Source organism: Macrotis lagotis, chromosome X, assembly GCF_037893015.1.
Source record: "Macrotis lagotis isolate mMagLag1 chromosome X, bilby.v1.9.chrom.fasta, whole genome shotgun sequence".
NCBI classification, from domain to species: Eukaryota; Metazoa; Chordata; class Mammalia; order Peramelemorphia; family Peramelidae; genus Macrotis; species Macrotis lagotis.
Window position 1 is genome coordinate 670,016,048 of NC_133666.1, and position 20,337 is coordinate 670,036,384.

The 20,337-nt window shown below is 46.8% G+C and overlaps 1 protein-coding gene across 1 annotated transcript in view; it reads right to left on the minus strand.

The window, feature by feature from the left end:
* TMEM120B (transmembrane protein 120B) overlaps positions 1–14,783 on the minus strand; it is a 43,410-nt gene extending 28,627 nt beyond the window's left edge. The window contains exon 1 of the mRNA XM_074205572.1: positions 14,633–14,783. Within this exon, the coding sequence (XP_074061673.1) occupies positions 14,633–14,701 (69 nt within the window). The 5' untranslated portion in view covers positions 14,702–14,783. The remainder of the gene's footprint in view (positions 1–14,632) is intronic.
* Positions 14,784–20,337: the final 5,554 nt, after the last annotated feature.

Here is a 20,337-nt window from a genome sequence, read left to right on the forward strand (position 1 = left end):
GAACATCCCTCAAAAAAATTCTCCTTTCAAAACAGACTGGCAACTACTTAAGAGTCTTTTTTTTTTTGCAAGGTAATGGGGTTAAGTGACGTGTCCAAGATCACATAGGGAGGTAATTATTAAGTATCTGAGGCCAGATTTGAATTCAGTCCTCCTGACTCCAGAGCCAGTACTCACCACTGTGCCACCTGGCTGCCTAAGACTCTGCTTAGAGTCTTACAACAGTTGCCTGCCTAGGACAGTAAGAAGAGTAGTAATAGCAGGGGGCAGCTGGGTGATACCATAGTGGATAGAATATCAGGACTGGAAGACATCTTCATGAGTTCAACTCTAACTTCAGACACTCCCAAGCTGAGAAACCCTGGGCAAGTCACTTAACCTGTTTGCCTTGGTTTTCTCACCTTGTAAAATGAACTGGAGAAGGAAATGGCAAACTATTCTAGTATCTTTGTCAAAAAAAAAAAAACTCAGGGGCTGCTAGGTGGCACAGTGGATAGAGCACTGGCCCTGGAGTCAAGAGTACCTGAGTTCAAATCCGGCCTCAGACACTTCATAATGACCTAGCTGTGTGACCGTGGGCAAGCCACTTAACCCCATTGCCTTGCCAAAACCTAAAAAAAAAAAAGGGGGGGGTCACAGAGAATCACATATGATTGAAACAACTAAACAATAGTAGTACTGGCGTTAGTATCAGAAGCAGTAATAATTGCTTTTAAATAGCACTTTACAAATGTTATCTTATCTGATCCTCAGAACCACACTGGGAGGTGCTAAGATTATCCCCATTTTACAGATGAGGAGACTTGAGGCAAACAGAAGTAAAGTGACTTGCCCAGAGTCAAGCCCAGAGCCATCAAGTTTCTAAGACTGGATTTACATTCAGGTCTTCCTGACTCCAGACCCAGAGTTCTAGGTGATCCTACACTTGCTGTCCTGTTATTTCATATCTGCCTCATGATCAAAGCACAATGACATGTTCTGCAGTTGATAGTCTGAAAGACCTGGGGACAGTCGATAGAATGGGAATCAGAAGCAGAGAGCCCAGATCTTCCAGAACACACCACCTCTGGATGTGTGGACCACAAAACAAAATAAAGACAGAGAACCTAAGCATTAGGGCTGTCATGGTGAAACACATAGGAAAATGTTGCTTTCACGGATAGGAGGGAGGAAGATCAAATTGGAGAAAGGCAGGAGAAATATCGAGGGGCAGAAGGGAGCAGTCCATGAGCCCAGGAGCAAATATTTAGGGCTAAAGGGAAACCCCAGAAGGCACTGCTCTCCTCATCCCCCTACTCCAATTCTACAGAAGAGAAGCTAAGGTTGCCTTGTCTGAGGTAACCTGGACTATCAGGGAGGTGCAGTCCAGCCTCAGGTCCATTTCCACTCTTGAATGTTCTCAATTCTCTGGGTTGCTCCTCACTACCACCTTAGCTGCCAGCCTGTGTTGGGGAAAAAAACAGGGCAGATCCCCCGGGGTGAACAGGATGTGCCTCAGATCCCCAAGGGGCAGAATCAGCAGAGAAGCAGCTTGAAGCAGAGGGAAACTGAAGACACCTGGGAAATCCCTCCACGGGGGATCATTCCATCCTGTGCTCTTGCAAACATTGAGCACTGGCACCACTTGGCACAACCCACCCTGAATAATTAATCATTGAGAATAGCTGGAGGCATAAATTCAGACCTGGAAGGGTCATTGGAGGTCATCTGTAAAACCACCTAATTTTTCAGGTGAGGCAACTGAGACCCACAGAGGTAACAGGACCAGAAGTTTCTAAATCAGGGATAGGATGTAGTCTTAGACCCCACTGAATCTGACACCCTTCACTTTATAAATGAGGAAACTGAGTCCAGGCAAGGTAATGCAGCTTACACAAAGCCACCCAAAATCAGAACTTGAACCCACATCTAGGATATCACATTATCTCAACAAACCATTCTCCCTCACACATCCTGCCCACTTAAGGTTTCCAAAGAAGCCTTCCCTCTGTAATAATCCTGGGGAGCAGGGGGCAGGCAATCAGTCAAACTTTCCATTTTAGAGGAAGGAAAGGTGAAGTTCAGAAAAGACAAATACACGACCTTGTGAAAATTACCTAGCTGTGTGGCCTTGGGCAAGCCACTTAACCCCACTGCCTTGAAAAAAAAAACTAAAAAAAAATTGAGGGAGAGGGGCAACTGGGTGGTACAGTCAATGAAGACCTGAGTTCAAATCCAACCTCAGTCATTTGACACTTAGTAGCTGTGTGACCCTGGGCCTCACCAAAAAAAAAAAAAAAAAAAAATCAAGGGAGAATAGGATCCTCCATTCCCATCTTCACTGTGAATCCCAAGACCCCTGGATCTCAGAGGTAGAAGAGACCTCAGGTTTCCCACACAGGTAGGGAGTTGATCATCACATCTTCTCAGATTTCCCTGAATGGTGGTCACATTCACCTCCTCCCCCTCCTCGGAGTAAAGAACAACTTGGCATATCTCCCACCCCTGTGCCTTTGAATAAGCTGTTACCCCCACACCTGGCCTGTGCTCCCTTCTCCTGCTCCTCACTTTTGTCTCCAAAAATCTGGATCTCACATCAAGACTCAACTCAAATGCCATTTCTCACAGGAAACCCTTGCTAATTCTCTCTCTCTCTCATCCTCAAATTATTATGCATATACTTTTTTCGGCTTATTTTATCCCTCCCAGTTTCTTGAAGGGGGGAAGGGGAAGAACTGTTCCCCCTCCCTGTCCCTGCCCTTTTTATCATTAATACCCAACATAATACCTGGCCAACACTTGAAGTTGAAAAATACTTAATACTGCTGGATTGAGCTGTGTTGGCTGAAGTCAAATGGGCAGAGTGGGAAAGATCTTAGAGATTGGATTTGAGTCAACCAGCATTTATGGGGCAGTTCCTATTAATTTATAGCACTGGAAAGTTTGCAGAGTACTTTACCAATATCATGTCATTTGATCCTCACACAGTCATGTAAGTAGAACACTGTTATAATCAGTGGTGGGATTCAAACAAATTAACAACTGGTTCACAAATTCAACATAAAATTAGGTTTCGGTTCTGCCAGACCAGTGCAAGCCGGCTGAATCCCACCACTGATGAGCATCCTCATTTTAAAGAGGAGTAAACTGAGGTTAAGAAGTGTAGTGACTTGTCCAGGATCACACAAGAAGTAAGTCTGAGGGAGGATTCAAACTCGAATCTTGCTGACCCCAGTTCTAGGCCTCTTTCCACTGTGCCACCCAGCTATCTCAAGAAAATGCCTGAAGCCTAGGGACTTGTCCATTGCACATGATCACACACACACACACAAACACACACGGCAGTGAGTCAGCCATGAAGGCATGGAACCCAAGTCTCCTGACTACTAGACTTTTTTTCTCCCCCCACTAAAACCAAAGAAAAACCAGCATCCTCTTTTGTGGCTGAGCCTAGGGTAGAGTGGAAGAGTGGGAAAGGTCTATGGAAATGGAAGGACGATCACCAGACCAGACTGAAACATGACATGCTGGCCTCAAACTGAAAATAACCTAGGGGGAGAAACTGAGGTAGAAGGGGGGCACCCTCCCTTCCTGGGTGGGGAAGATTGTTAGGGTGACCAGAAGGAAGACACCTCTACTCCATTCTGACTCACGAGCACCTGTCCCCCAACAACTCCCTCCAGAGTTGGAAAAAAAACAAACAAAAAGAAAGCTACATTGTCTGGAAAGTGGAAAGGCTGTGTTGCAGGGCACCTTGGGGGAATCTGGAGGGGAAAGGTGGTCTCTCCCAGAATGCAGCAGTCTCTTCTGTGACCCTTCCAAGAAGGGCATTCATCATTCATAAACAAGTTTGTCTCCATTAGAAATCAAAGATATCTGTGTAAATCCCTCTGTCCTCTAGAGACTCTGCCTCATTGGGCTCAGTGACTGGGAAACAGCTGGAGATGGATGACTCCATAACACATTTCAGTGGCTACAGACAAACCAGGGGCCCCAAACCTGGGTACAGAAAGGCGCTTGGGGGGGGGGTGCCAAAAGGAAATAATCATCCATCAAGTTAGTCATCATCATCATCATCATGATAACTGGCACAGTCAGTGTGGAGTCAGAGGCAGCTGGGTGGATCAGTGGACTAGAAGTACAGTTGCTTACTAGTATCTGGAGGACTCTGTGCAAGTCACTCTAAATGCAAAATAGGAAAAACAGTAGCATCCTCACCACGAGATACCTGTAAAGCATTTTGCAAATTTACATGTTTGCTCAGGCAGCTCTGTGAATAGAATACTAGGTCTGGAATCTGGAAGACATCTTCCTGAGTTCAAATCCAGCCTGAAACATTTACTAGCTTTTACTAGCCATCTCTGTGTGCCCATGGGCAATGCACAAGTCCCTGGGCATCTTCCTAGGGTAGCAAGGTGTCGCAGTGAAGAAAGGCTTGGACTTGAAGTCAGCAAGACCTGAGTTTGAATCCTATCTCAGACTTATTTGCTGTGTGACCCTGGGCAAGTCACTAAACTTCTCAGCCTGGGTTTACTCATCTGTAACATCAGTGACATGATAGGCAAGTCACTTTATTTGCCTCAGTTTCCTCACATATAAAAGGAGCTGGAGAAAGAAATGACAAACCACTCCAGTATCTCCGTCAAGAAACCTGCAAATGGGGTCTTGAAATGTTGGCTATAACTGGAAAATGACTCAATAAAAAAAAATTAATAACCTCATTTTACAGATGGAGAATTCAAGGCTCAGATCTAATTTACAACAGACCTTTATTGATTCTTTATCCACAATGCTGCTCATATTCATAGGTGCCTCTAGTAGCAAGAGACAGTGGGAAGCCAGCTCTGAGAGCCCCTTTCAAGATGCACACCATCAATTGTACTACTCCAAGTTCAACCCTTTAGTCATCCAGTTTATTTATTTATTTATTTATTTATTTATTTATTTATTTAGAGTTTTGCTAGGAAGTGGGGTTAAGCGACTTGCCCAAGGCCACACAGCTAGGTAATTATTAAGTGTCTGTGACTGGATTTGAACTCAGGACCTCCTGACTCCAGGGCTGCTGCTCTATCCACCATGCCACCTAGCTGCCCTGATGATCCAGTTTACATCTGACATAATCTTCTCTTCTTGAATTCATTACCTATGGTCCTACAGGGATGCTCCCTTGCCAAATCCCAATTTAAGATCATGCCCCCATCCACCTCCTCTCTATTTGTTAGACTACTGAACAGGAGGAAGTCATTAACCAGAGCTGACTAAATTAATGTAACCTAATCCCAACTGGGCTCTCAGGGCTGCCAGGAATCCTTTTACTCCTTCCTAATTTGACCCTCCAGTCCCTCTTTGCATAAGACTCTTCCAAACCTCCTCTTCTCTCCTCAAGCCTCCCTCATACATGAAACCATCATCTGTGAGCTCCTCCCCTCTTCTCCCCTCACTATCCTTTGCATCATTTCCTACTCTCACCTCCTTTCCATTGATGGAGCAACTCTTGCCCCCTCAACAGGCATTCTTGACCCTATCCTCCCCATTCTGCTCCAGCAGATTGTCTCCACAATCATTCTCCCTCTGCCTTTCACTTCACCCTACCTAATGGCAGCTTCTCTGCTGCCTACAAATACACACCCAAGTTCCCTGAAACCTTAAAAACCCTCAATTGCAGAACTAAAACACTGTATACATTAACATTAGCAGCAACATCATGTAACAATCAACTATGATGGACTCAGCTCCTCTCAACAGTTCAGTGATCAAGGACAATTCTAAAAGACTTGTGACGGAAAATACCATCCATATCCAAAGAAAAAATTATGGAATCTAAATGTAGAACAAAGCATATTATTTCACATTTTTAAAAACTTTGTTTTTTTCCCTTTTTCTCATGTTTTTTCCTCTTTAATTCTGATCTTCTTTCACAACATGACTAATGCAGAAATATGTTGAACATAATAGTACATATATAACCTAGAACAGATTACTCACAGTCTTGGGGAAGGGGGAGAAAAGGGAAGGAGACAGAAAAATGTGGAACTCAAAAGCTTACAAAAAGACGAATGCTGAAAACTATCTTAGTATGTAATTGAAAAAATAAAATAACATTCAAAAAAAACTCTCACTTGATCTTACAATCCCTTACCTTTCTCAAACTCCTTGAAAAAGCCTTTGATTCTGGTCATGTCCAATTTATTCTAAATTCTGAGATCTGGCTCATTTCCCAACCCATCCCCATGTCACCCATAACCTTTTCCAAAACATAAACATATTAGGAACTCAACGTACAAATTCAACCACTTCCATACCCAAATTCCCCCTGGCCTGAAACACTCCCTCCTCATTTCTGCTCTTAGCTCCTCTAGGCTCCTTTCATGTCTCAGATAGAAATTCCTTTTTTAAGAAGCCTTTCCCTGTCCTCCTGAATCTTTGTGCCTCCCCAATTTCTCCTGTCTTTATCTTATCTGTGCATATTAGACTGTGAACTGGCAGTCTGTTGTTTTTTTGTCTTTCTTTGTAGCCCTAGCTCTTAGCACAATGTTGGAAACAAGTAATGTTCAATAATTGATGATTGATTGAACCTTTTTTTTTGTATATAACAAATTTAACATAGTAACTCCAAGGCTAGCTTGGATATGTCCTTTCTACACTTCCTCTGGCTCTCCTCTGTTTATCTTATAATTGTTCCACTGACTTAATATTAATATGCTGCCCTCTACAAGTCCTCCTCCCCCCCATCCCCCAAAATAAATTCTTCCCTTGTATAACACACAAGCATAATCAAACCAGATCCAATCACTGGTCATATCTGAAGGGCTGTCTTCTCCCTACACACCTGAAGTCCATCACCTCTCAATCAAGAGGAAGGGGCACACTTTATCATCGATTTTCTAGTGGAGCTCTCCCCCTGCTAAGAGTTCTTAAATCTTTCAAAATCACTGACGATCTCCATTGCCAAATGGAACTCTCCAGACTCTTCTCAATTCTTCCTGCAGCCTTTGCCACTACTGGCTTCCTTCTCCAGGTTCTTTTTTTGGGGGGTGGGGAGTTGGTCTATATAGGTTTTCCTTTTAAATGTCTGACTGCTCCTCTCTGTCTCTTTTGCAGATATCAATTATATCGGTGGTATCAAGCTCAACTAGGAATGGGCTAGGTTGATTTAGCCTTTAACTATAGCTGTGTCTCACTGTGTTCTTATTTTGCTAAATATCTCTCAATTCTCTTTTCATCTGCTTTGGCCAGATTCTGGAGCAACACCTCAATCCCCAAGTATGGGTGCTCCCCAAGGCTTTGGCCAAGCCCTCTTCTCTCTCTTTACTCTCAGAGACCTCATCGGCTCTCAGGGGTTCAATTATTCTTTCCAAGTAGATGATCCCCTGATCTAGGGATCTGGCCCAAGTTTCTCTCCTGAGCTCTATTCTTCCATCTCAAACTGCATTTTGGACATGTCCCACAGGCATCTCATATTCAACACTTCCCAAACCCAAACATTCTCTCTTCCTCCAAACCCTCCCCTAAACTGAACTTTCCTGATCCATGTACCTTCACACTCCCAGAGGTTTTTTTACTAGGCAGTAGGTCAGAAATTCTCATACTTTCTACAAAACTCTCCAGTTCACTGTATTGGTAATCAACAATAAATTTCTCAATTCTACCTTTGGTAAAATGTAAAAACAAAACAAAAATAAAAACATATTTGCACATATATAACCTAGATCAAATTTCTTGCCTTCTCAATGAGGGGGAAGAGACTCAACATTTTTTAAAAAAAGAATGTTCATTTTGTTTTTGCATGAAATTAAGGGAAAATTAAGTAAAAAAAAAAACTATGTTGCTTTGGGGGGAGAGACAAACTAGATATAAGGAAATAAGTATGTATTAAGCACCTACTGTATGCTAAGTTCTTTATATAAATATCTCACTTGATTCACATAATAACTCAGGGAAGCAGGTGCTATTGATGTCTATAGTTGAGGAAACTGGCAGCAGGTAAGAGACTTGTCCAGTCATACACAGTATTTGAGACAGGATTTGAATCAGGTTTTCCTGACTCCAGGCCTGGTACTCCATCTACAATACCACACAGAACTGAGTATATAGGAGCTTCCAGTAAAATATTCTGCAAACCTGAAAACGCTATTATTTGTTCATTTTCAGTTGTGTCCAAAGCTTCGTTAATCATTTGGGATTTTTGTGGCAAAGGTGCTGGAATGATTTGCCATTTCCTACTCTAAATCTTTTATATATGAGGAAACTGAGACCAACAGAGTGAAGAAACTTGTTCAGGGTCATACTGCTAATGAGTGTCTGAGGCTAGACTTGAATTCGTGAAGATAAGTTTTCTGTTTTCTATAGTTCTTTTCACCTATTTTTGTGCCTATCTCTCAAGAGCATGGGAAGGGTCAAATCTGATCATTTTTGCAGAATATCAGAGTTGAAAGATCCAGAGGGCCTCTGTCTGGTCTACACTCAAATGAGGGTCCCTTCCACATTGTTCTTATCAAAAGGCCAACCACCCTACCTCAGCACTTCCAGAAAAAGGGAAATACAACTTTGTGAAGGAGCCCAGCTCCCTTTGATTCCTCCTCACATTGGGCAGAAATCTGCCCCTAGTTGCACTCTCAGGGGCCAAGTTCCAGGTCAGAATTCTGTCTACCTATTTGCTCCAGTTGTCTCCCTCTCAGAATGGAAGCTCCTTGAGGGCAGCTGAGTTTTGTCTCTGTAGCCCCAGGGTTACAGGCAGTCAATGAATACTTGATGACTGACTGACCTCAGAGGCCCTCTAGTCCAATCTCCTCATGTTACAGATATAGAAACTGAGTCCCAGGGAGTGTCCTGCCCAAAATCACAAGGGGCAGAACAAGTGAAAGAGCCAGGTTGCCTGACTACAGGCTCAGCTGTCACATCAGTAAGCTTGCCACCTGTACTAATATATAAAGGATTTTTATTGTTTGAACAATTCCAGGAAATAAGGGTCACAGGGTTGATTAGGGGTTCGCCCATTTAAATTTTTTTATTTATTTATTTTATTTATTTAAGGCAATGGGGTTAAGTGACTTGCCCAAGGTCACACAGCTGGGCAATTAAGTGTCTGAGGTCACATTTGAACTCAGGTCCACATGAGAGGCCAGACTCAGTCTTGCTCCCACCAGCACTGGGGGCTGGCATCTCTATGACCACACACTGTTCACAAACTGCTTTGCAGGCATCTCTCACTGGAGCCTCCCAACCACCCTGGCAGAAAGAGTCTCATTTTACAGATGGGAAAACCAAGGCTCAATGAAATGAAGCAATTTGGCCATGCCCACATAGTGATGTTACATTAAGCTATTGGGGGGGGGAGTCAAAGACAAAGGAAAAAACAGTAACTGACCTCAGAGAGTTTATATTCTAAGGAGGATGACATACATACATAAATATATATGTTTTACACACATATATGATATGGTATGGGTTTATACTCACAAACCCATGTAGATATGCCTACCTCTCTATACATATCTTTATGGGAGTACACACACACACAATGGAAAACACCCAGTCAGCCTTTAAGAGAAAGTCAGGGCAGCCAGAGGTTTGGGGTAGTGCTTCCTGGAGAGGGGGAGCCCTTGGGGGGGGTGCTAAGCAGGAGGGCCACCCCCCCCAAAGCTGGTCAACTCCCAGGCTCTCCCTGCTTTCCCAGCTGCCTGTCCTCAAGGCTCCCAGCTCCCTGGCAGCTCACACTTCCCTGAGTAACTGAGCCCAGCACTGCCGGCCTTGCTGGCATCAGTTTCTGCTATATAAAGAGGTCGCAGGGACAAATGACGACTGACCAAGCATCACAAGGAACAGGATGACCTTGGCTCAATTCTTCCTCTGTTCAATGCTGTGCCAGGTGACTGGCTCATCTCCCTGCTGAGGGGACACCTGCTCCAGGATGGACAGAGGCTGAGGCCACTGAGGAAGCCTTGTATTAGACATTGAAGACAAAAACACTCTGAAAGGCAGCATGGGCTGGTGGCATCTACTTAGATACCACATAGAAAGTGCTAGCTGGCAGAGAAATGCTAGTTATTGTTATTATTAATAATAATTATTGCAGTGCTGGCCCTTAAAAGGAAGGCTTAGGTCCAAATTCCACCTCTGACCCTTACTAGCTGACTAAGTCACTTGATCCCTCACTTGAAGGCTTCTAAGTTTATTTCCAAAACAAAATTCATGTCTTTTGACCCAAGAAGTTTACATTATATTACAAGGGGGCACAAAATATCAAGAGAGAAGTCTGCAATTGTATAAAGTTAAGTTACAAAGCACTAACAACTAAGGGGATCAGGGAAGGCTTTCCATGGGCGGAGCTTGAAGGACGCTAGGGGCTTATAAGAAGGGAGGGAAGCTGCCCATTATAGGCAAGGAGGCACCATCTGGCAAGAGACGAAGAGTCAAGTTTTCATCCTTTGGGAAGGGACATTCAATTCAATGAGCATTTAATAAGCAACAACTGAACCAGTCCCTGCCCCCAAGGAGCTTATATTCTGCAGCTGCCAGGAAAGTGAATATGGATTAGAGAGGAAGGGGCCAGTGACGGGCCCTTCATCTCCACCAGAGGGCCAAACCAAGGGCGGTGGGCCTAACCTATATCCACAGTAAGCAAGCAGACTGGAAACATTCATCAAAATGGCCACCTCAGCATCAGTAAGTGACCTTCTGTGGTCATACCGCAGGCCACAAAACCAGGAGTATGAACCACCCCAGCCAAACACATGCAGCTGACCATGTCGGCATCCACACCATCCTACCCCACCTCCCAGACAAGGACCCAAGGGCCCAGATCACTCCCCTCAGCTAAGTTCCATAAAGGCGCCCCTCCTTCCAAACAAAAAAGGGATTTCTCTCTTCCAATGGAAAGCTCCCAAGTTTTAAATGGAGGAAGGGAGGAGGGGGAGGTTCCGGTACCCTGTGGAATTCTGCCTCCCTCCCGGCCTCCTCCCAACCCCCCACCCTGACTCTTGAGAAGAGATGGAAAAACAAAAACCCAGGGACAGGAGACACCACCCCAGAGGTAGCCAAAGCCCAGAGAAAGAAAGACCAGGATGTGGCAGCCAGAGATCCCAGATGTGGCACAGGGAACATTGAGGGCCATTGAGGACAAAACTAGGATTTAAATAGTAAAAGACTTCAATTGGTTAAGCTTCCTGCCCCATCAACCCCAAGCCCCTTCCCTCTTCCACCAAGAGCTGCCTCCTGGTGGAAATTCTTCCAGATTCACACATTATGGTGCCCGTGGTCCCAGCAGTTTTTCATTCTGGGAGTTAACCTGGGGGGAGGGGGTTCCCTCTGGCTTTAGTCTCTAGTCAGCACAGGAGGCAAATCTTAGAGTCGGTGAGTGACCTTCCCAAAATGGTCTGATCATCTGGGGCTGCTTTTCATTCTCCTCCAAGCCACCCTTCCCAAGATGGGGGGGCCTCTCTCTATACACTGGGAGAGCCATTGTGCTCCAAGGTCAGGTTCTCCCTCAATTATCCACCTAAGCTGTGGAGCTATTTGTGTGAGGACCAGAGAGAGCCAACTCCAAAACTGGGGTTCAGGTCCTATCTCTGGAACTCGTGGCTGAGTAGTTCTGATCAAGGTGAATTCTGTAAAACAGGGACAATGCTTATATGGTTACGCTGTCTGGGTGGTTTATTTTCTTTAAAGAGGTGGAATGAGCATCAGTCCTGGAGTCAGGAGGACCTGAGTTCAAATCCAGCCTCAGACACTTACTAGCTATGTAACCCTGGGCAAGTGACTTAAAGCCCAACTGCCTCCCAAATATAAAAAGGTAGTATAGTTGACAGAGAGCTGACCTCAAAAACAGAAAGGTGTGGGCTCAATTTTCACCTCTGATACAAACTGGTGGTGTGATCCTGGGTAAATCAACTTCTCAGAGCCCTCAGGCAACACTCTAAAACTATAAACTACAGAGAAAGTGCCAATTGGGTTTATTCCTCTGAGGAATTTCTCCACTGGAGCTCCCAATACCAATGAATCACTCAGGGTGCTGAGAATTGAATGTAATAATCTACTAAAGCAGTTGAGTGATATTCAAATATGACCTCAGACAGTCATTAACCATGTGACTCTGGGCAAGTCACTTCACCCTGTTTGCCTCAGTTTCCTCCTTTGTAAAATGAGCTGGAGAAGGAAATGGTACACCAATTCAGTATCTCTGCCAAAAAAAAAAACATCAAATGGGATCACAAAGTGTTGGACATGACTGGAAAACCACTAAAACACACACAACCTATTCTGATGCTTGGCAAACTTTAAAAGTTCTAAGGACTGCTGGAATAGAAGCTCCTGGAGCTAGTTCAGTTTCTATCAGCTGCTGATTGATGCATGTTACTATTATTACAATTGGGCCTAAGCTTTTATCAATTCTCCTAGGCTCACGAGACCAAGAAGAGTCAAGATGCCTGGTCAGAGAAGGAACTCTTAAGTTAGGAAACTCCAAGGGTTAGGCCCCAACTCTGCCATTCACAAGTGCTATAACTTTGAGAAAGTTACTTTACCTCCTTGGGCCTCAGTTTCCTCCTCTGTAAGTTGAGGGGGCTGCAGTCAATGGCCTCTATCTCTGGGTCTGGGTTTCTTCCACTGTGAGGTTAGAATGGATGATGCCTGAAGCCCCTTCCACCCCCAGAGCCAGTTAGCTGTAGTCCCTGGTCAGTGCTTCACCCTCAGAAGATCTCAGAGGCCTTTAAACCAAGAGTTTCATCTCTGCCCCTCTGGGGGTGGCACCCCCCAAAGCCTGGGAAAATAACTCACAAGCCTATAAATTACTCCTTTGCAAGCTCAGCCTGCCAAGACTTGCTATCTAATTGCTGTTAATTGCATTGATTACATAGCTCAGAAGTGTCAGCCTCCACCTCCTCAGCCCAGGCAAGGGCAAAAGAAAAATATGCATAACAACAGTCCAAAAAACCCAACCTCCCCTAACAGACGCACGGCAAACCTCCTCCATTCCCTTCTCACCACTCCCCTGAGGAGCCCGAAGACGCAAGAGGAGAAAGTCAAATTGAATATCAGGGTTAGACTGAACTTTTCCTAGGGTCGAAGAGTAGGAGAGATGGTGGGGAGGAACAGATTTTGATCCATTTGAGGAGGGCTTGGGGGGAGAGAATTACTTAGTCATGGTTCTCTGGGTTTGAGTGCTGCCCAGCAGGTAGAGGGGGCCACCATCTTGGCAGGTTTCTAGAATTAGAGCTGAAAGGGACCTTGGAGACCATATAATCCAACAATTCCCTCATTGTGCAGAGCTCCTCAGGGATCACCCGGGCAGTGCCAGGGTCAAAGGTCTGCTTGAGATCCATGAAGTCAGTAAGAAGCAGAAGCAGGGTCTGAATGATCCTAGGACTAACTTCAGACCTCTTTCCAGGACAGTAAGGCTCCCCCTTCTCCAACAGAATCATAGTCCTTAGGACCGAAAGAGCACTTAAGCCAACTTGAGGAAGAAACTGATGTACCAAAATGGTGCGGGTCCAAGGTCATCGCAGTGATAGCTGGGGTTTGGGTCAGAGATTATCCAGGACTTAGCTAGTCACAAACACCATGTCCCTGCCCTGGACACTTCCAAAGATGGGGGGAAAGGATGCAAGTATCCTTATGGGGGTCCTCCCGGGACCATTAGCTTTGCCCTCCCACTCCTCTAATTCCATCCTCACATGAAGTCCCCCTCGCACGGCTGAGAGCCAGCTGTGCCGCTTTGGGAAGCTGGCCTCGGGCCAGTCGGCCAATGCCGGGGTGCAGATGGGACAGCAGAGCAGCCGGCGGCCCGACTACCAGCGGCCAAAAGTCTCAGCTTTTGCCTTTGGCTGGCAGAAGGGCAGTGGGATTCCTGGCGACCCCCGGGCACAGAAGCGGCGGCCAGAGCGATAGCGCCCCTGGAGCTTCCTCCCCTCCAACAACAAGAAAAGCTCAGCAGGCTCGGCCGGTGCGGCGGGGCTCCCCACCCTGGGCCGGGGCCCCCGGGGGCCGGGGCGGCGGGGCTCCCCACCCTGGGCCGGGGCCCCCGGGGGCCGGGGCGGCGGGGCTCCCCACCCTGGGCCGGGGACCCCGGGGGCCGGGGCGGCGGGGCTCCCCACCCTGGGCCGGGGACCCCCGGGGGCCGGGGCGGCGGGGCTCCCCACCCTGGGCCGGGACCCCCGGGGGCCGGGGCGGCGGGGCTCCCCACCCTGGGCCGGGGCGCCGGGGGCCGGGGCGGCGGGGCTCCCCACCCTGGGCCGGGGCGGCGGGGCTCCCCACCCTGGGCCGGGGCACACCCTCTGACAGCCGGGCCGGGCACGGGGAAGCCCTCCGCCGGGGAGCCATGAGCCTAGGGGATGGCATGAAGCCGGCGGGGGTCCCGGGCTCGGCGTGAGCCCAGAGGGGGTGACCCCGAGTCGGCGGCGGCAGCCCGGGGGGTCTCAGGCGCCCAGACCACCTGCCCCCCGGCCCCCCGCGCTCCCCACGGCCAACTTCCTCCAGCAGCCCGTGGGCGAGACGCGCCGAGGCACCGGGGGGCATCCACACGCGGCAAGGGAGGGCTCGGGAGCGGGCGCGCGGGGACCCCGCCAGACAAAGGGGGCCGGGGCCGGGCCGGGCCTGACAGCCGCGGGGCCGGGCCGGGCCGGGCCGCCGGGGTGGGGGCGGGGAGCCCCGGGCCCACCTGCAGGTCCTGGAAGGCGTCCTCCAGCTCGTGCCACTCGCGCTGGCACCGCTCGAGCGGCGCGAACATGGTGCAGGGCGGCGGCGGCGGCGGCGGCTCCCGCGGCGGCTCGAGCCCCCTCTCGCCGCGCGGCCCGCGCGCCCCGCGCCAGCTCCGCCCGCCCACGCCCTCCGCCGGCACCAGCTGTTCCGGCGCGGCCGGGCCCCGCCCCCGGACGTCACGGCCGCACTGTCCCGCCCCGCCCCGCGCGGCCCCGCGCACGCGCAGCCCCCGCCGCCCGCGCGCCGCCCTCCGGGCCCGCTGCCCCTCCCCCGCCCCGCCGGGCCCGCGCGGCCAAGGTCACCGGGCCGCCCCCCCCCCCGCCCCCACGGCCCCTGAGGATGTCCGAGCGGGAACCGCCCCGGAGGCGGCCCCACGGGAGAGCCGGGCGTGCCCCCCAGGTCATAATCCCGAGCCCGGTGACTGGCAGGGCCGCCCCCCGCCCTCAGTGCCCCGAGGAGGGGCCGCGGGCTGGCCGCGAACCCGGGGCCTGGCTCTCACTGCCTCTGCGGCGGCCACGGCCACGGCCACGGCCACGGCCACCGAGGCCTCCGCCCCTTTGCAGAAGCCCCGAGAGGGCACGGGGAGCCCCCGAAGGCGCCTCCAGCCTGGCAGAGCACGGCCCCGTGGCCGCCCTTCGGCCTCTGCCAAGGCCCGTGCAGGGGGGAGACCCAGGGGCGGCCCCCAGCTGTGTCCGAGGCCTCCAGGCCGGGCCCTCCCGCTCCTCCAGGCTCCTTGAGTGGGGCCAAGCTCCGCAGACCGCGCCGTCCGCTCTCTCGCTGACCTCCCCTGGGCATGTCTTTGGGCCCCCGGCTCTCCTTCCTCACCTGCCCCTGACTATCAACACGCAGCCGGAGCCAGTAATTGTACAGCTCGGGAAGCTTTCTTTAGGAAGTCTTTGCTCATGCCCTCGCGGCCCTCGCCCCTGGGCACAAGGTCCAGCCAGATCTTTGGATACGTGGGCATATCATGGCCTCTCAGTGCCTCCAGCTCCTCATCTGGAAAATGGGGATTATAAGAATAATAATAATGATGCCTACCTCCCAGGTTATTGTAAGGAATACAGTCATGAAAAAAGCACCTTGCAAACCTTAAACTGTTACAAATACTAATGGTATTTCCTTCCCATTTAATATGACCCTGTTTTGCTTTGTGTGTGCTTGTATATAATCCCATCCACATTATCACCCCTGACTGACTGTAAATCCCTTCAGGAAAGATTTTTTGGGGGGGTCTGGCAAATAGTAGGCATTTAATAACTGCTTGATCACACAATAAGAAACCTCAGTCTTCTGACTCCAACGCCCCATGGAAAACCTATGCCTGTCTCTAATTTCAGTAATAAACTAGTATGCTAGCCACATTGGCAAAGAAACTGATGGAAGAATAGTGGAATTCCACACACACTCACTAGCCCACACAGGAAACACATGTGACTTCATCTGGAAGGAGGGCACTGCTGATCCCCATCTCATTCCAAGAGAAACCACTTAATATACAAAATGTTAGGAAGAAAACAACTTCTCTCCCCCACCTCCAAGAAGATGTTGTTTCCCTGGCTCCTAAAGGTTCTTGTGGCATCTAGATGAAATAATTATATTCTTAGAAGGGATAAATGAATCATAGTATGTTAGAAAAGAGAGGGAGAGAGAGAGAGAGAGAGAGAGAGAGAGAGAGAGAGAGAGAGAGAGAGAGAATGGATAATCAAAGACCAATCCAATAATTTTACAGATGAGAAAATGAAAGACCAGAGGAGCTAAGGTTCACAAAGTCAATGGAGTACAAATCTCATTCTAAGAGCCAATAAAATTTTTCAGTCTCATCTCCCAAACCAAACCATTCCCATGCATATGATCTCTATAAATACCAATACTTTTCCTTTTACTGAAAGATCAGAGACAAAGTGAGACCAGTCTGCTGTGGAAGGATCCATAAACACAGGACTTGGGAGAAAGAAAAGGGGGGAAAGCACCTACTATGTGTCAGAACTGCTAAACCCTTTAAAGATGAGTTCCTTGATCCCTACAACAATCCTGAGAAGTAGCTGCTTAGTCATTTTTCAGTTATATTGGACTCATCCTAATCCCATTTGGGTATTCTTGGCAAAGGCCCTGGAGTGGTTCATTTTCTCCTCCAGCTCATTTTACTGTTGAGGAAACTGAGGCAAACAGGGTCAAGCGACCCAGGGTCATCCAGCCAGTAAGTGTCTGAAGTCAAGTTTGAATTCAGATCTTCTTGATGCCATATCCAGCACTACCTGGCCACCCAGGAGACAGACTGATTCCCATTCTGCTACTATATTAACCTGAAAATACAACCTAGCATATTTCAAGATACTCATAATCTAAGCCCAATGCCCAAAATAAGACCCTGTTAAGATTGTCAGCCAAGGGACAGCTAAGTGGCCCTGGATTCAGGAGGACTTGAGTTCAAATTTGGCCTCAGACACAATAATTTCCTAATCATTGTCACTTAAACCCATCGCCTTAAACGAATAAATAAATAAAATTTTTGAAAAAGTGTGTCAGCCATACAGGAAAATTTAGCATATTGTTGCAGCCCATGACAGATATATTGAATTGTAAAATAATTATAAATACTATTGACAATACTAAAATGATAATATAAATTATAATTATTTGTAAATATCCAAACTGACACCTTTGGATGAACTTGAAATTTATTGCCTGAAGAGGAATCAGAAACTTAATGCCCAATGACCAGTCAGAGAGTAGAGACATAACCGTGCTCACTTGATAACATCGGGACTGATAGAAACCCCACCGGTAATCATCACTAAAGGCAAGAAGGATAAAATTGAACAAGAACATTTATGTTCTTAAAACCAAAAACTTCTGGCACACATAAGCAATTATAAGGAAACGATCGATTTAATGCTGCCATTTGTTTTTCAAGGTGACCAAAGAGGTCAGCTATAAACAAGCCGTTCAAAGACCATTTACATGTGGAAATCAATGACAACACTGAAAACTGAATGGAGAGAAATCATCGTGGAAACTCTGTGAAGCTGAGCCTGCAAGAGCTGGTGACTCAGGTGAAGAATTCATGGGATAAAGTCCCCTGACAGCTATGTTGCCAATGCGCTAGGAGCAGGCCACATGGACAAGAAGGGCTCATCAAAGGAGAGCCTGCTGGATGTGAGAGATTGGGACAGATGATTCTACAGGAAATTGAGTTGCAAGAAATTCAGACTGGAATTTGGGGTTTGGAGAGTTATGACAATGTTACAGAAGAAGATGGCATGACTATATTTGAAATAATGTGAATTTTTATACAAGATAAAAAAAATAAGACATCTGAAAATAAGCTCTAATGCATCTTTTGGAGCAAACACTAAGACCAGGTCTTACTTTCAGGGAAATAAGTACCAGCTGTGAATCACATGGGCACATAATAGACACTTAAATACTTGTCAAAGGATTGATTAACTTACAGTTCTTACATTTTATAAAAGGAAACTGAGGTTCCAAAGTGAAGCACAGGTAGTAAATGTCCCACCTAGGACTAAAACTCAGATTATGGACTCCAAATTCAAAGTTGCTTCCACTATACCAGATGACAGCATTGGAAAGATGGAAAGGACACCAAGGTCCATCTAGATCTAGACAAAAGAATATCTGGATAAGCAACACCTCTAGAATGAAGAAACAGAGGTAAACCAAGGTAAGTGACTTGCCCAGGGTCACACAGCTAGTGTCTGAGACCAGATGTGAACTCTCATGAGTCTGACTTCAGGCCCCCCCAGCTGTCATATGTAAATGATAAGAGGGTGATCTAGGTCACAGAACTAATGAGAGTCATGTATGGGATTTGAACCCAGGTATTCTCAACTATCACTCAACTGCCCCCATATGGCCTCTTTGTTACTAAGCTTGTGAATAGTTTATATTCGATTTAACAAATCTTCATAACATATCCACTATATACATTGTGTTTGGTGCTGGGGATACAAAAGACTCAGACAGACACTTCCCTAGAGTTTATATTTTACTATATACAGATAAATACAAAGTAATATCTTTTTTGGTGAGTAAGGCAATTGGAGTAAGGTAACTTGTTCAGTGTCACACAGGTAGTCAAATTTGAACTTGAGTCCTCTAGACTTGAGGACTGGTGTAGCTGCCCCAAGGTAATATGTATTTTTTTAATTTTAGGTAATGGGGTTAAGAGTGACTTGCCCAAGGTCACACAACTAGGCAATTATTAAGTGTCTGAGTTCACATTTGAACTCAGATCCTCCTGACTCCAGGACAGATGCTCTGTCCACTGTGCCATCTAGCTGCCCTGCAATATCTTTTAAAGTCACTTATTGCTGTATTTGCTAATACATCAGTTTCATGTCCATGTATAACACTTGTGTTCTGACCTTTTCTCCCAATATATCTCTCCTTCAAAGTTCTAGGAGAATTAGGAGTCAGGTTACTTCTTCTCTACTGCCATTGAGGAGCCCCAACTAGTTGTGCTTCATCTCATCACCAGCATTGTTAGGGAACTAGAAACTGGCTACCCAGTTCTATTTAATCATTTAATAGCAATGAGCTTTTGGAAAGAGCTAGTGACTTCAAAGATATGGAAAAGCAAATGGGCAATTATTTCCTCCATCCCTTCAGGGGTATACTCTGATATCACTTCACATTCTAGGGAGGAGTAGACTAAAAACAAATTTTATTCCTACATATTAGTAGTCCTGCCAAGTTCATATCTAGATACAGAATGACTATGGATGATCTCATTCCATCCCATCTTCTCTTGCAGATTCTACCATTCTTCCTTCTCTCATCTGTCTTCAATAGTTTCCTGTCTACTAACTCTTTTCCTTCTACTTATAAACATGGCCAATCTCCTCTAAAAAATTCTCTCTTGGCCCATCCTTCCCCATTCTTTATCCTATATCTCTCCTCTCTTTTGTGACCAAACTCCTTGAGAAGAGCATCTATTATTATTATTATTATTATCATTATTATTTAGTAGTGGTAGTAGTAGTAGTAGTAGTAGTAGTGGTGGTAGTAGTAGTAGTTTTTGCAAGGCAATGGGGTTAAGTGTCTTGCCCAAGGCCACACAGCTGGGTAATTATTAAGTGTCTGAGGTCGGATTTGAACTCAGGTCCTCCTGACTCCAGGGCTGGTGCTCTATCCACTGCGCCACCTAGCCGCCCCAAGAGCATCTATTATTAATTAATAGGCACTGTAATTTCTTTTTTTCTTACTCTTTTCTGAATTCTTTACAACCTCTTCAAGCTTCATCATTCATTTGAAACTGATCTCTCCAAAGTTATTGACCTCTTCATTGCAGAACTGAGTTGCCTTCTCTAAATCCTTAACCTTGACCTATGCAGTCTTTGACTCTTATCAATTACCATCTTCTCCTTGATACTTCTTTCTACTGCTCTGTGGCATTGTTCTCTCCTGGTTTACCTTCTACCTCTCTAACTGATCTTTCTTTGTCTCCTTTACATGATCCTCATCCTATTAACTCTGGGGGTCCCCCAAGCATATTTTTTGTCATTTTTTCTTGTGTATGTATGTGTGAATTTTTTGCAAAATGGCTAGTATGAAAATGTTTCACATGTCTTCACATGTACATGGTTATATTGCATACCTTCTCAATGGATGAGGGCATACATTTCTCCCATTTCCTCAGGCTCC